General features: G+C 34.5%; 1 protein-coding gene across 2 annotated transcripts in view; it reads right to left on the reverse strand.

The window, feature by feature from the left end:
- Positions 1-14,086, reverse strand: part of LOC120261013 — a 42,578-nt gene that overhangs the window by 4,847 nt on the left and 23,645 nt on the right. The window contains exons 1-16 of one of the 2 annotated variants that reach the window (XM_039268665.1): positions 12,316-12,554; positions 11,826-12,219; positions 11,422-11,740; positions 11,113-11,271; positions 10,867-11,030; positions 10,550-10,730; positions 10,195-10,458; positions 9,912-10,115; positions 7,029-7,083; positions 5,882-6,012; positions 5,222-5,737; positions 4,300-5,121; positions 4,147-4,223; positions 2,576-3,029; positions 2,395-2,481; positions 47-202 (exon numbers count right to left, since the gene is read on the reverse strand). In XM_039268665.1, the coding sequence (XP_039124599.1) occupies positions 47-202; positions 2,395-2,481; positions 2,576-3,029; positions 4,147-4,223; positions 4,300-5,121; positions 5,222-5,737; positions 5,882-6,012; positions 7,029-7,083; positions 9,912-10,115; positions 10,195-10,458; positions 10,550-10,730; positions 10,867-11,030; positions 11,113-11,271; positions 11,422-11,740; positions 11,826-12,219; positions 12,316-12,424 (4,092 nt within the window). In that variant the 5' untranslated portion in view covers positions 12,425-12,554. Of the gene's footprint in view, positions 1-46; positions 203-2,394; positions 2,482-2,575; positions 3,030-4,146; positions 4,224-4,299; positions 5,122-5,221; positions 5,738-5,881; positions 6,013-7,028; positions 7,084-9,911; positions 10,116-10,194; positions 10,459-10,549; positions 10,731-10,866; positions 11,031-11,112; positions 11,272-11,421; positions 11,741-11,825; positions 12,220-12,315; positions 12,625-13,232; positions 13,318-13,419; positions 13,716-13,870; positions 13,975-14,086 lie in introns of those variants that run through there. The other variant, XM_039268666.1, reaches the window with a different exon arrangement.

The raw sequence follows: 14,086 nt of genomic DNA on the forward strand, positions 1-14,086 counted from the left end.
AAAAGAAAATAATAGTGTATCTGGCCAGTATTTATATTTCAGTCACCTTCAACTTTTCATTTCTGGCACTGGATTGCCATTTAAATAGCTTGGGAGGATCAACAGCATGGAGCCTGTCTACATGTTGAGTACCATCTTGAGATAAAGATATGCTGTTCCCGGTTCTATTTAGAAACAAACTCTGCTGAATAAATCGAACAACCTGCAACCAAGGTCACCAATCATAAGACTAAGATTGTCATGCTATTCAGACTATGGTGTCATGAGAAACCAACCTAAGCAGCTAAAGATTGCCCAAAAAAAAAAAAAAAACAAAGGTTCAACCTCATCACATAGATAGCATTGGTTCTGAACAGAGACAATGAGCTTTGTGAAAAGTTTAGGTGGTCTACTAACTACACATCAAACCACACGTCTCTGAACTTTATGCTGTTAAATGACCTCCACCCCACAAAATGAGAACAAGATCAAATGGACAAACCAGAATTTCTATTTCCAGTAACCAGATAATAAACAGTAGCTGCCAAATGCTAATTTATGTCAAAGTTTTAATACTTCAACATCCTCTTAGCCCCTGTATTTTAGTTTATTAAAGAGTTCTATGGTTTTCATAAGCTCATGCAATGTGTTGAGGGATCTTTTAATATATAATAACAATCTGAGAATGGTGATGCAAGTTAAAATGTGATAATAGAAGAAGACAGGCTGAAAAGTGAGAATAAGATCATTGGTCAAAAGAACTGAAAACTACGAAATAAGGCTTGCGCAAGTTTAATTATATCTGAGCTCAAGTATAGAGAAGTGAGAATTGCACATATCACGAAATTACTCCCTAAACATAATCAATAATGTTGCAGAAAGAGAGGTACATGAAGTCTTAAAATCTCAAGCTCAACAAAGATAGTATGGCTACTGTGAAAGACCCGAAAAATGCAGATGGCCACTAACAAGGGGGTAGCATTTAAATATTAATAAACAGCACAACAAAACACCCTCACAACAACCTTGTGAATGTTCCAGACAATGAAAAAAAAAACTTATTTACCTGGTTGGGATTACTCTAAGGTTTTCAGGAAATCATGAAATTTAAAAAATAAGACCAATGTCAGCAACAAGTTTTGGTAGCATGGTTGTTATAAAAATTGGATGGAAGAGATCAACCGCATAACTTGAGCATTGCCAGAGGAAAAGCAATCGAGTACACCAATAAAAGATGCTAATTCGGGTGGAATATCTACCTAGGCATTTCAACAATTTTGATAGTTTGAACATGATACATGTATTGATATTAAAAAAAAAATCACCTGATAATCTACTGGTTTATCACCAATAAATTATTCAAGCTAATCAAAGACATTAACAAGATTCTTCTGGCAAACATTCACGATTTTATAGAAAAAAATATCCCAATTTTGAAAGAAGAAACAATAAATATGTGATAGATAATGGGCACAATTCAAAATAAATTCTCTTTTTGAAAGCTCTCCGTTCCTGTTCTCCCGTAGCTGGATTCTCCAGAACCACAAGAATCCTTAGAATGGGATTCCAACTCAGCACCACTTAGGATATTTATACAATTTTCACAATCAGACAGGAAGGTAAACTCAGTTTGAATGAGCTCAAAGAATGGTTTTGCATATTTCATTATCATGTTTACTAGTTCAATGACAAATCACGTATAGACACATATTAGAATATCATCAAACATATATTGTCTCAATGATAAAATAAAAGAAATCAGAAATAAGCTATGTTAGATGTAATTCTAGATTAACTGATGTTCACTTTATGATAGCCATGCTAAAAAGGTACAATCAACAATAGCTGCGGTTAATGTTAAACAAATCTAAATGTATATTTCTCATGTCCTCCCTGGAATAATGAAAAACCTAGTATACACACAGAAGAATTTCATCAAGCATACATTGTATCTTTGATAAAAGAAAAGAAAACAGCTCCATTAGAAGTAATTCTAGATTAACTGATGCTCACTTTATGATAGCCAAGCTAAAAATGGCACAATCAACAATAACTGCGGTTATAATCAACAAATCTAGATGTATATTTCTCATGTCTTCCCTAGAAAATTTATGTATATATAATTTATGAGAATTATTTGGATCCATTTGTTTTATTTTAATGCTAAGGTTTTAATGGAAATATTCCAAAATATTACAAGGTAATCAACCACATTAATTTTAGATTAGATGTTATTCTCCATTCATTATTTTCTTATTTACCTTTAAATTATAGCAGTAGTTTGTTTGCAGCGAGTTGAAGGTATAAAATAAAAGTAGGGATTGCATTCTTAGGATCAGCCTAACATGTAAGAAGGGAAATTTGCATCCAGTAAATATAGGAAAAGCTCAAACAAGAAAATTGAAGAAAATGAACCTTTGTTCTGTCAGAAGCCATATTAAGTTGGGCTGACAGCTTGTAATATGATCCATCAGAAGCAAATGCTTTAACATTAACTCGCTCCTAGACAAAAAATACACTTGCATTAAATTAATCCTCAGAAGAAACTGAGAAATGATAAGAACACAGAATGCCACAAATAAAGATGCCTCCTTACCTTCCTTTCAAGTTCAAACAAGGAAATTCCAGGACAATAATTATCAGAATGACGAACAGCCACAGAAATACCGACACGTGTTGAAAGGAATGTATCACCACGGGAAGGGAATGGTAGAATCCCACTTCGATTCATATAGTCTTGGGGTGAGAACATGACAAAATTCTGATAAGACTCATCAATATTTTCCAGTATTTGTATGTTTCTCCTTAAGAGAGAATGTTTCCTGTCAATAGATCGTGATGTTTGCTTTAATGCAACCTTCGCTGATTTAACAGCTTTAGATATTAGGAGAGAATCAGCCTCTGAATTGTCTAATGGTTCAACCTCCACAAGTCTATAGATAATTGGTACACATGAATCATTCTGTATCCAATACGGAACAAAAAATCTCACTGTTTTGGGGGCAGCATCAGTTCCTCCCATGTCATGTTCCACACTCACACGCAGCCTCCTGAAATAATATACAGTCAGAACTCAGTATGGACTTCAAAAGTCTTCAGTGAAGACAATAATGGGATACTAGGAAAGAAATATACCAAGCAATTATTGATAGTATGCATGATGTTCATTTACTTGAAATATAGCGCATTTATTGTAACAATAAGGACAGAGATACTAGCAATACCGTAAAACAAATAATAGAAAACTGAAGAGCGATTCATATTTGATCTGCACTGTCAAAAGAAGTGCATATCACATCATACTTTAATAAATTTCAAATTTAGTGCAAGCTGCTGGTGGCATTACTGGTTGAGCACTGAACGCCTCACCCAAAGGCAAATCTATATTTGGGTCCCTCAGTTGTATTGTATGCTCATTCTTGAAGAGAAATCCATAAGTTTGGTGTTGATTATTGCCTTTAGTGCATTGCCGCATTTATTTGCTTGAAGAGACAGCTGGCAGCCTAATTTTGAAGTGTATTGGGGATTATATTTGAAAATAATATGCAGCCTGGCATGTTTAGAAGTTCAATCTAAACATGAAAATTGATGAATGCCAGCAGAATAAATTTTTGGTTATAATTTTTCCACTCAAAAAGAATTGATTTAGTATTCCACAGGAAGCACTTTAGAATGAATAACATGTCACATGCTTGCCATATTCTATCCCGAATCAACAATCAACACGACAATTGCCTTTGAATGAAACTTCATACACCACAAACCTTGTAAAACATAGTATAGAATCAATTCGAGTTCAGGAAAGAAGCACAGACTTGACATGAAAAGGTATCTCAAACATTTGATAGAAATACAAACACCTCTCAACTACTCAAAGTTTATGAAGTTGGGATAATTGGAACTTATGCATTCTGTCAATATCTCTCTCTCTTCTGTGAAGCTTGATAAGTCATTCGATTTACTACTAAAATAGAGAATTCCTTTCATGCTCCATTCATTAATAATACCATCTAGTTTCTTTCGTCATTTCACTTCCAAATATCCACAAACCAGCTAGGCCATGAATAATTGGGTGAGGTAGAGCACTAAAGTAAAGAGAAGTTAATCTGATTTTCAAGGATAAATATGGATAATTATTATGGTAGCATCATTATTAAATTAACAAACCTGTTACTCGGTTTCTGAACCATCCAGAAAGATGACGCATGGCCAAGAGATATTAAATCCATAATAAGAACAGCTTCCTGCAAACGAAGATGAAATCAGAAAGTCAGCTCAAATTTAAATGTTTATGTTTGATTGTAAGGGCATGCCATACACCTTTTCAAGAACCCAACCACCTTGGACAAACAAGGTAAGATAAATGGGTCTCCGCAAATCTGCTGAATATATAAATGCAGTTCTGCAAGATGGGATGATACCATGCTGCCTTTTCAACATCGCACCCTCAGTTGTTTTCTCCCAGATAGTGTATTCAGATTGACAAGGAAGCTTGTTCTCCAATCTGATAGCAGCATTGATAGAAATTTTCCAGTCATAAATTGGAGTATTCAATTCAGTGTGAAGAACAGAAGCATCAACGCTGATACCGAGCCAGAAATATGGTGGTGCACTACCACTTGGCCTACAACACAAGAGCATATCATTTTTCTCAAGCTGATTCAACCTTAATGGAGAATTTTGTGAAGAGAGGTTTTCATGTTGCATGGTGCTTTGTTTGGAAAATGAAGCCTGCTGATTTAAAGATCGATTCTTGGAAGAATTTAGGGTGACACTCTGGCCCCATGTGTATGGCTCTTGAGAATTTTCACCATATGGGCGAACTAATAAGCACATATCCATATCCTTCGCCATACTTCTCCAAGGGAGAACACTTGATGACCCAGGATTAACTACAGCAATTACATTATGAGCGCTTGAAACTCTTTTTTCTGGCAATTGTCGCCTTGTACGAATCCAACGTCTCCGCCGTACAAATCCTGGAACAGATTTTGAAGATGATCTTGAGGAAGTTGGGGGCCATTTTAAACTCTGAAAATCAGGTCCATATGCCCATCCATCACTATCCACAAACTCAGATCTTTCAATATTCCATGGAGATATCCACCGCCAACCCTCTGGAAGGGAGGGCTCGAAGAAGTCCTTTAAACAAAGAAATGGATTTTATCAACAAAGGTAAACATTAGACTTACATACCAATGTGCTTGCAATTCGGAAAGCATATATAGGATAAAAAACTCACCTTTGAAGAATATGAGAAGTTCCTTGTACTAAAGCGACCTGGATCACTGCTATGAGAACTGGACGAGTTGTTTCCCCAACCTGAAATTGGTTGATATCTCTGATTCTCAAAGACCTCTTCTGTCACTGTGCTAAAATTGCTGTTCTCCATGTTTACAATAGAACTACTCAGCATAGCAGCAGGACATAGAGAAATTTCAAACTTGACATCAGCATCATTCATCACAATTGCAAGAGCACGAAGAATGGCATGCTTCTTGCTGTTTTGCATGGTAACATCAAGCGCAAAAGGGTTTTTGTCAATTGATTGTGGAATAACTGTTAGTGGCAGTAGAGAATCAATACTCTCCCATGGCCCCTCCGGGCCGAGCCCAACCCAAAAACCGACATCCCTATCACTGCTCATTGTGCTCTCTGTCTTCCTTTGCGAGTTCAGACAAGAACCCCTCTCAAAATAAGTAGTAGAGACAACTAAATTTCCACAGTTCACTCTATCCTCCCCACTTCCATCCTGATCCTGAATCGAGAGCAATGCAAAAAATTAAACACAAATTTACTACAATTCACACATATGCAAGAAGAACAGTGTCTACAAGTTTTGTATGAATTCCTGTGTATGTGAATGGTTGAAAAATTAGGTAACAAAGATGGTCAGAGCTACCTTTCTCCTCAATGGATACAAGGAAAACCGCTGAGCATTGGCAGTCTGCTGTAGCATCCTAATTGAAGATGCTCGCTTCAGTGTATGAGCACCATTTCCAATAGGAATAGACAACGCCCCTATTACTTCTCCTTTACAATCACATGTAATCAGCATAACAAATAAAAGGAAAAGATGAATAGTAATTATAATTATACCAATCAAAAGGGATGGGAGGATACATGAAAGGGTTAGCAACTATTCTATGAATATACATATTTGGAGATGACAAAATTCTATAGGAGACAAGCAGACAAATCAAAATTATTTGATGTTAGCAAAAGGTTTAATATAGGGTATTGCACAAGGAAGAGAGAATTTAAGTTAAATATATTATAATGTAAGTTGTCTTTCTTTGATTTTAATATATCTATATATATATATATATATATCTTTATATGTATATATTTTGTGGACATCTTACTAAATAAAATTTATCAGAGACAAAATTAAAATCTCAGAAAGGCAATCAGAATCAATACAATAAACAACAAAATAGAACATAAATAATGGCCACAAATATTAGTGAATGAAAACATTATAAGATTCATAAAGCAGATGGCATCTAATCTACGCATAGTCACCTTCAAAAATGACATAAACCTACAAAAAAGAAGCAGAGCAATGGACGGTATTTGATGTTAGAAAAAGGTTTAATACATTGTATTGCACAAGGATCAATTGCATGTAACTACAGATATATTACAATTGGTTTATTTTTCATTTAATTATTTTTTTCAAATGAGATGTGCGAAAAAATAATAACACCAGAAACACAATCAAAGATCTCAAAAAGCAAATAAAAATTCAAAATGATTAACTGTGACAGAAACTTGTATGGCTAAAAGTTTGACAATGACCTAGATTAGCCTCTAGCTGAATGTAGCATCTAAGCTGAATGTTGTTGAACACACATAAATATCTCTATTAGGCTTTTCCGTTTCCCATCAATATATAAAAATAAAGCGTGAGTTCAATCAATGCAGAAATACAAAATGCATAATTAATCAACATCCAAGGGGAAAAATTTTTAGCAGGCACGCAGCAGTACCATATTGTTTAAATTTTGTCTGTAATGTAGGAAACAATCTGAAGTGCTGGTCATTACCTTTTCCAGCTTTTGAAGCCAGGTTCGTAACTTCAACTTCTAAATTTGCTGATCCCTAAATAATCGAGGGAAAAAAATGAGACTTGGTAATTACATGCAACATATTTAGCCAAATTCAATGCAGCCAAACAGATTATTGGTCAGATATTAATTCCTATAACACAAAGTCAGCCAAAAGATATAACTAAGAGCACTAATAAGAGAAATATAGTATCTGAAAATGGGAAAAGTATTACATTGAAAGATACACTACATGGTGCAAGTCAATATAAAACTGTTATATATTCAGTTGATATATTTCATGCTCATGACGGATTTTATTTCATTTGTTAGAACTAAAGGGCTTTCTCAAATGAGCTGTTTAGCTAATTGAAAAATGCCAAATATTCTACCAAAATTATCATGCTATTAAATGAAAAATCAATGAAGCATTGATAAAAAAGATGCTCTCAGCAATTCTTTAAGTTGACAGAATAAATGTAAATGAACAATGAGGTACACTGAGCAATACATTTCCTCATTTTCCGAGAGGCTGACTAAAGAAATATCATTTAATAAAAATTTATAGTAACTTTCAAAAGGTTTTTATGATAAGGATTAACTATTCTAAAAGAGTTATTTAGTACGCTTCTGAATCAACTTCCTATTCTACCATGTGAAAAATTAATGCCTTACCTCCAACATGAACTGAAAGCAAGACAAACGAGCATCGGCTCGAATAGTATCATTAAAAACAACAAACTACAGTACAGTAATGGGGGCCTTTTAGTTAATAATCTGAAAGACTGCCAACTCTGATGGAAAATCATTAATAAGTATTCGACATCTAGTTCAGTGATAATGAGCTCTTAATGTGTCTTGGAAGTCACAACTTTCCTCTTCTGTGCATGGTTAACAAATTGATAAGCATCCTCATGACAGTTTGGGATTTGCTAACAGTTTCCAAGAGCACCAATCGAGAACTGGAAGTGATTGACTTGCAACATTTAATAAAGCTCTTGCAAGAAGATGATGGTGGCGATCAGCAACTTGAAAAAAACTCTCCAACATAATCATATATTAATAATTAAGGCCAGGATAGAAATCTGAAAAGCATAACCGACCAGTGTCTCACTGCATTATTCATTGTTCAATATTTCAAATGAATTTTAGATACTTAAAATTTCAATTAGAACAGTCATCTATGAGAGGCAAGAAAAATATTATCACTTTGAAGTCTTCATACAAGCCTCTAACTAGTGATACAGACAATATTTTAGTGAAAAACAAATGAGACTATGAAAGGATTATCACCCTTCCCTTTTATTTCTTCCATATCTTTTTGCTTGTCATCTAAAGTTTACTTTTGTATTTATATGGTGTAAAACACACATGAAAATGATCTAAGGACTAAAAAAAAAACATGTTTTTCCTAACTTAAGTACAAATTCCTATGATTTCTTATTGTTTACTACATCAACAGTCTCCAATATCTGCACCACATATCTAGGAAAAGGAAGAATCCGCAGTTAAATATGTGACATTATTCGCGAGAAGAAAATTAACTTGCAAAAAATGATAAGAGACAATAGATAGGCATATCTGTATTCTACTGATGCTAAAAATACACAATTAGCCAGGTAAGTCCAATGGGAACAAAACAACGGCAGAAAATAAAAATGGCCTAACCTATTAAATGCTCACTGATTAGTGGCAAGTCCCCAGATGTATTTCATCAAGTACATGAGCTAACAACACAGGTAACAATCTTATGATAACAGTGAAAAGTTACTTGCTGCATTTATTTCTTCCAACCACCAAGATTCTACAAAGTCATACTTAAGAAAAACAATACTGCAACATTGTAATTTGTTCGAAAGTTAGCCTATGATCACAATAAACTTGATTTGAACTTCCATTTGAAGCATTGAACTTTAGCCCTATACACATTTTTAACCTCATCAACCATTTAAAAGATTTTCCTGCGGTCATAGATTTGCCAAATTCAAATGACCTACAATTTTGCATTATGAGAGAGGAGATAACACAAGGTATTTTGGAAGTTTTAAAAATTTAAATTATAGCTAAACAGAAAATGACAAACTGGGACTCTAATTAAGAAAGGGAAACGACCAACAAATGAATGGGTGAAAGTGTTATATGTCAAAATACTCTAAATTGTAGGTTCTTGAAACAAAATGGACTAAAACATTCAGTTGTAAACTTCGGGGGATCTTTTTGTAATTACATGAGTTTATACATCTAACCCAATTGGTCAGAACCTTAACTTGACAATTTCATCAAACCAACGAATATGCCTCAAAAATATTGCTATTCAGAATTGGTTAAGCACCAGTCAAAATAAAAAGGTATAGTGAATATAGTAGCTCATTGAGAAACATTGAACAAGAAAGATAACTAACCAGTTACAATAAAGCTGTTTAAGTAAGAGAATCAAGAACGTCATGATTCTCTGACTTTTCAAACATGCTACAGTACATTGAAATAAAAGATCAAGTTAGAACAATGTGCACATAATTGTATGTTGCCAAAAAGAATATAAGAATATTCAATATATCAAATGCACTTCTACAACCACATTGATCATTATAGAACTATTAAGGACAAAATATTTAGAATATTAGCTTGTGGAAAACAGCTAATATAAATTGCATTCATCTATTAGACAATATAAAGAAGCTCCACTATGTTAAAAGCATATAATCATACAATAGGATATAATGAAAATGAATTTCAGCGTTTAGCTGTTCCTTGTGATTAAGCTGAAAGTACAATGACAGGTTCAAGCTTGGACATTAATTAAATTGTTTTAGATAATTGAAAACAGAGCATTATATTAAGATTCAATCTATTAAATAAAAGCCATACTTTTCATTTACTCACCTGTTCAGGAACTTCGAATATGAAAAGTTCATTCCATTTAGCATGTCCTTCCTGGTTGCTATTTTTTGAGATGTTGGGTTTTACACATCTCGTCCTTGCACTTTGAGGAGAAAGCTTATATTGATCTGGGCCCTTACTTTCAATTAATAGGCGTAGTGCACAAAAGTATTCATGGCTATTTCCGTCATCCAACAAAGGCAATCCCTGCCGAAAAAAAGGATAATGTGCAAGATTTTGGAAATTGAAACTGGTAAACATAACTAGAAAGTACCCAACAAACTACCTTGGATTCAATGATCTCTATCGCAACATAATAGCGTATTTCCCTAGATTTGGACACCGTGTTTAACCGATCAGAAAAAGTGGGAGGTGGCATCAACAGTGTCATCTGGGTGTTGTTCTGTAGCACGTCAACGGTTTCTGATATTTGTTCAACCGTTTTAATGAAGATATCACATCCAAGGTTATTTTCTACAATCACTTTTTGAAGATCATCTTCTAGAGCCGAAAATGCTAAATCAACATTACTGAAATTTTCAGCAGGTTCCTGTATAGAAACACTTGTCAATTTCTCCACCAGTATGCACAGGTATGCAGAATATTAATTCGGTGTATCATTACATAACATATTTGATTACCTCATTTCTTCTTAACAATTTCTGCTCCAGATCATTTTGCTTATTCCAAGAAACCATGGTTTCAGTAAGCACTTCAAGACTAGCAGCACTGAGGTTGAGATTAACAATAGTAGTAGCAGCAACACGAATTCTTTTTCCAATCTTATTTGGAGACTGCCCATTGGTGTCATATGTTTCGAACCTATATGCAAAATTTTAAAATGGATCACAACAAATCAATGGACTGTCATAAAAGTCAATATTGTGATCCAAAAGGACAGGTCAAAACCAAGCAGAATCCAAAATTACAAAGATCAACCAAAACCCTCCAAACTTACTTAAAAATACCATCAAATGGCTCAACAAGTGGTTCCCAAGCTTCTAATTGTCTGTTGAATGTCGAAGCAGCAATTGAACAGACCAAAACAGCATTCATAGATTCAAGACGCCCATGTGTAACAAGATTAATGTTTGTTATCGTTGTATCAAAAACAGGTGTCATCTGCATGGGTCAAAACAAGATGATAAAATTTGGTCAGATATGACCAAACAGCATGTACAGTTTCACTTCAGAGGCTGCTCACCGTTCCACACAAGCTGTCCAGTATATTGACTGAGAAGCACCCAACATTTATTTCAGCAGTTATATTTTCTCGTGCTTTAGGTTTCACACAGTCAGTTATATTATATGCCAAACGAGAAGACGGTTTTCTGAGATCAGGTCGTGCAAGAAATGTATAAGCCTGAATTATACAAATTAATCATTATTAGAAGAAAAAATAACAGTTGCACTGAAGGAAAAGATGTTTCTCTGATAAATAAAAATAATTAAAATAATAAAATAAAATAAATAAATTATGAATATTTGAATTTCCAAACATGATTTTAAGGACCTGATTATCAACTGCCCAGATACTCCAGCAGTTGGGAGCTTTTGAACTAGGAGACCTAGAGACCGGCTCATCAGAAACATTGGCTTGGTTGACAAGATCCATCCTTGGACAGCAAAAGGAATCCTCCTTAGGTACTTGATCTGTCCTAGTAACTACACATCCCAGTGATGCATAACCTGGTGGAGGAATTGGGTACCAGAAGAAAGCTTCATCAATCCCCCTTCCAACAATGTGAGCTACTTTGGTGAATTGCACAGGCTTTGCAGAAATGACTGAGCTATCACACTTGAATACTAGTCCTAAAGAAGGTGGCTCTAATCTGTCAGAGAAGACTATGTAAGTCAAGTGAATCAACTAGAATGAAAATTATTGACTCAGCCAAAATGCTATCACATTCAACCCACCCTTCTGTAACACAATCACCAAGTGCGGCAAATCCAGGACGTGGGAGAGGCCGCCATATTGAAATTGGTGGCCGAGAATCGCAACCTTTATCCCACCAAACCCTTTCAAAATGGGGGGTTGACATATAACAGTTACTTGTTTTTGACAATGATCGGATGATGTCCCATCCAGAGGAATTGCTATTTTGATCACCATCCTGCTGACTTTGCCGATCATTTTCAACCCGAGACATCTGAATTAGATTTACAGTGTGGGATATTCCAGTTGGGATTACGGAGAAGGATCTGATGCAAGTCAAAGCCATTGTCCTTTGTTGGGCAATGCATAGAAGCATGTGCACAGAATGTACCAATGATATTGTCAACACGCCATATGCTAAACCCAGACAAAATTCTAAGGCATAAAAAAAATGAATTATAAGAAAAAAGGGATCAACAAAATCTAAATAATATATATATATATATATATATATAAGAACACAGCACATGCCTTGAATTAGAAGGAACACAATATATGCAGTCAGATAAATTAGCAGATGTGACAAGATCAGATCTAAGGCAATAGACAATGTGGTTTGGAGGAGGTCCCTTTCCAACATGAGCTATACAGCCAACAGCCACATAGCCTGGTGGTGGAACAGGCATCCAGAGAGAGCAGTCACTATCAGCATTTACTTGGTCCTCTCCCTTGTTCTCTTGAAAGCAAGAAAATGAGCCAATAAGCTTATAACCAAGAGGCTTCCGTACACGACCATATATATTATTCACAGCAACAACAACCTGTGAAGGGGGTATCGGTCTGCAAATGAAGTTAAAGACTTTTATGAGTATTATGGATGGCTGAAATCTTGACAAAGAAGTTTCCTATTATGTTCAGATAAGAAATTAACCATCATAAACAACCAAAGAAAAGACTGATTCCAGGGAAACATATTATGGGATTGAAACATGTTTTAAGTAAAATGTCCAGAAAATGCAATAGACAAAAGTAAAACATGGAAAAATATTGTCAAACTAGTACATGAATAGGAGAAACACAAAAATAATGCACAATTACAAGTATAAAATGAGATATCAAATATATATAGATATATATATATATATATATAGGCAAATATAGCTTCTACACCGTAATAAAGAGAAAGACAAAAAAATAGAATACTATTTATTGTTCAATGTTTCTTGCAGATTTCACAAAATTTATATGAATGGATGGATCCATGTCTATGCATGAGTACTAAAAACAAAACTTTAAAAATACTTTGGCATGCTTGGAATTTCAAAATTACAAATTAACAGATAAATAGCTATGAAATATGACATAAAATGAATGAAATATAATAACCATTTGAAGGTACAATATAAATACAAAATCACTACTCTTTAGAAGTTAAGGATTTTTCTCACCTAGAAGTTACACAATCACCTAAAATAACATAATTCGATGGAGCTTGTGGCCTCCAAAATGTGAGATTGTAACCGGATTGTTGTCCTGCAATTATTGGTTAAAAGAAAGATATCCAAGTTCAAGATAATCATATAGGAAACTGCATAAATACAAACTCTGCAAATTTGAAGTACAAAACCAAATGACCTTCATGTGAAACCCAGATTCGCTGGAAGTTAATACAAGAAGCAAGGGGATTTGCATTGCCAGAATGCAGTGCTGCAAGAGCTTGATTTTGCAACTGAAGTATAAGTGAAATCACACCCAAGGAAAGATGCGTATAGATGTCAGTTGACACTAGCGATATATTTGTCTTATCTTTAACAGATGTATATCCTCCTGAAACATCCACAGGCTCAAGAACAACAAGACCAGAACCAGCCTCAACTGTAAGGTCTTTCACAATGGATCGAATCCATGTATCAGACGCTTTTGAAGCAAACCTGCTCATATGCACATAATTATGAAGATTAAAATTTGCCAAATTGTTAATGTTGATTCTGAGGCAATAAAGTTTAAATTAAAACAGAAATGAAAGCTTTTAACACAAGATTAAGGTGGACAAAAAAATTATTAAGATGGGACATCGAAATTTTACATGAGGCTGAAATCCAATTTTGCCCGCAAAAGTTTCTCAATATGCAAAGAATCATCAGAATTAAATTTCGAGCTATTGTAAAATGTGAATTCTGGGGATACAACCTGCAAAATATAACACACACATTTGTTATGTTTATATGTCAAAAAACATTACTGAGCTGCTAACATCAACAATCACAATATCTAAATAGATAACATGGAACTGAATATTTAT

Source organism: Dioscorea cayenensis, chromosome 5, assembly GCF_009730915.1.
Source record: "Dioscorea cayenensis subsp. rotundata cultivar TDr96_F1 chromosome 5, TDr96_F1_v2_PseudoChromosome.rev07_lg8_w22 25.fasta, whole genome shotgun sequence".
Classification (NCBI taxonomy): domain Eukaryota; kingdom Viridiplantae; phylum Streptophyta; class Magnoliopsida; order Dioscoreales; family Dioscoreaceae; genus Dioscorea; species Dioscorea cayenensis.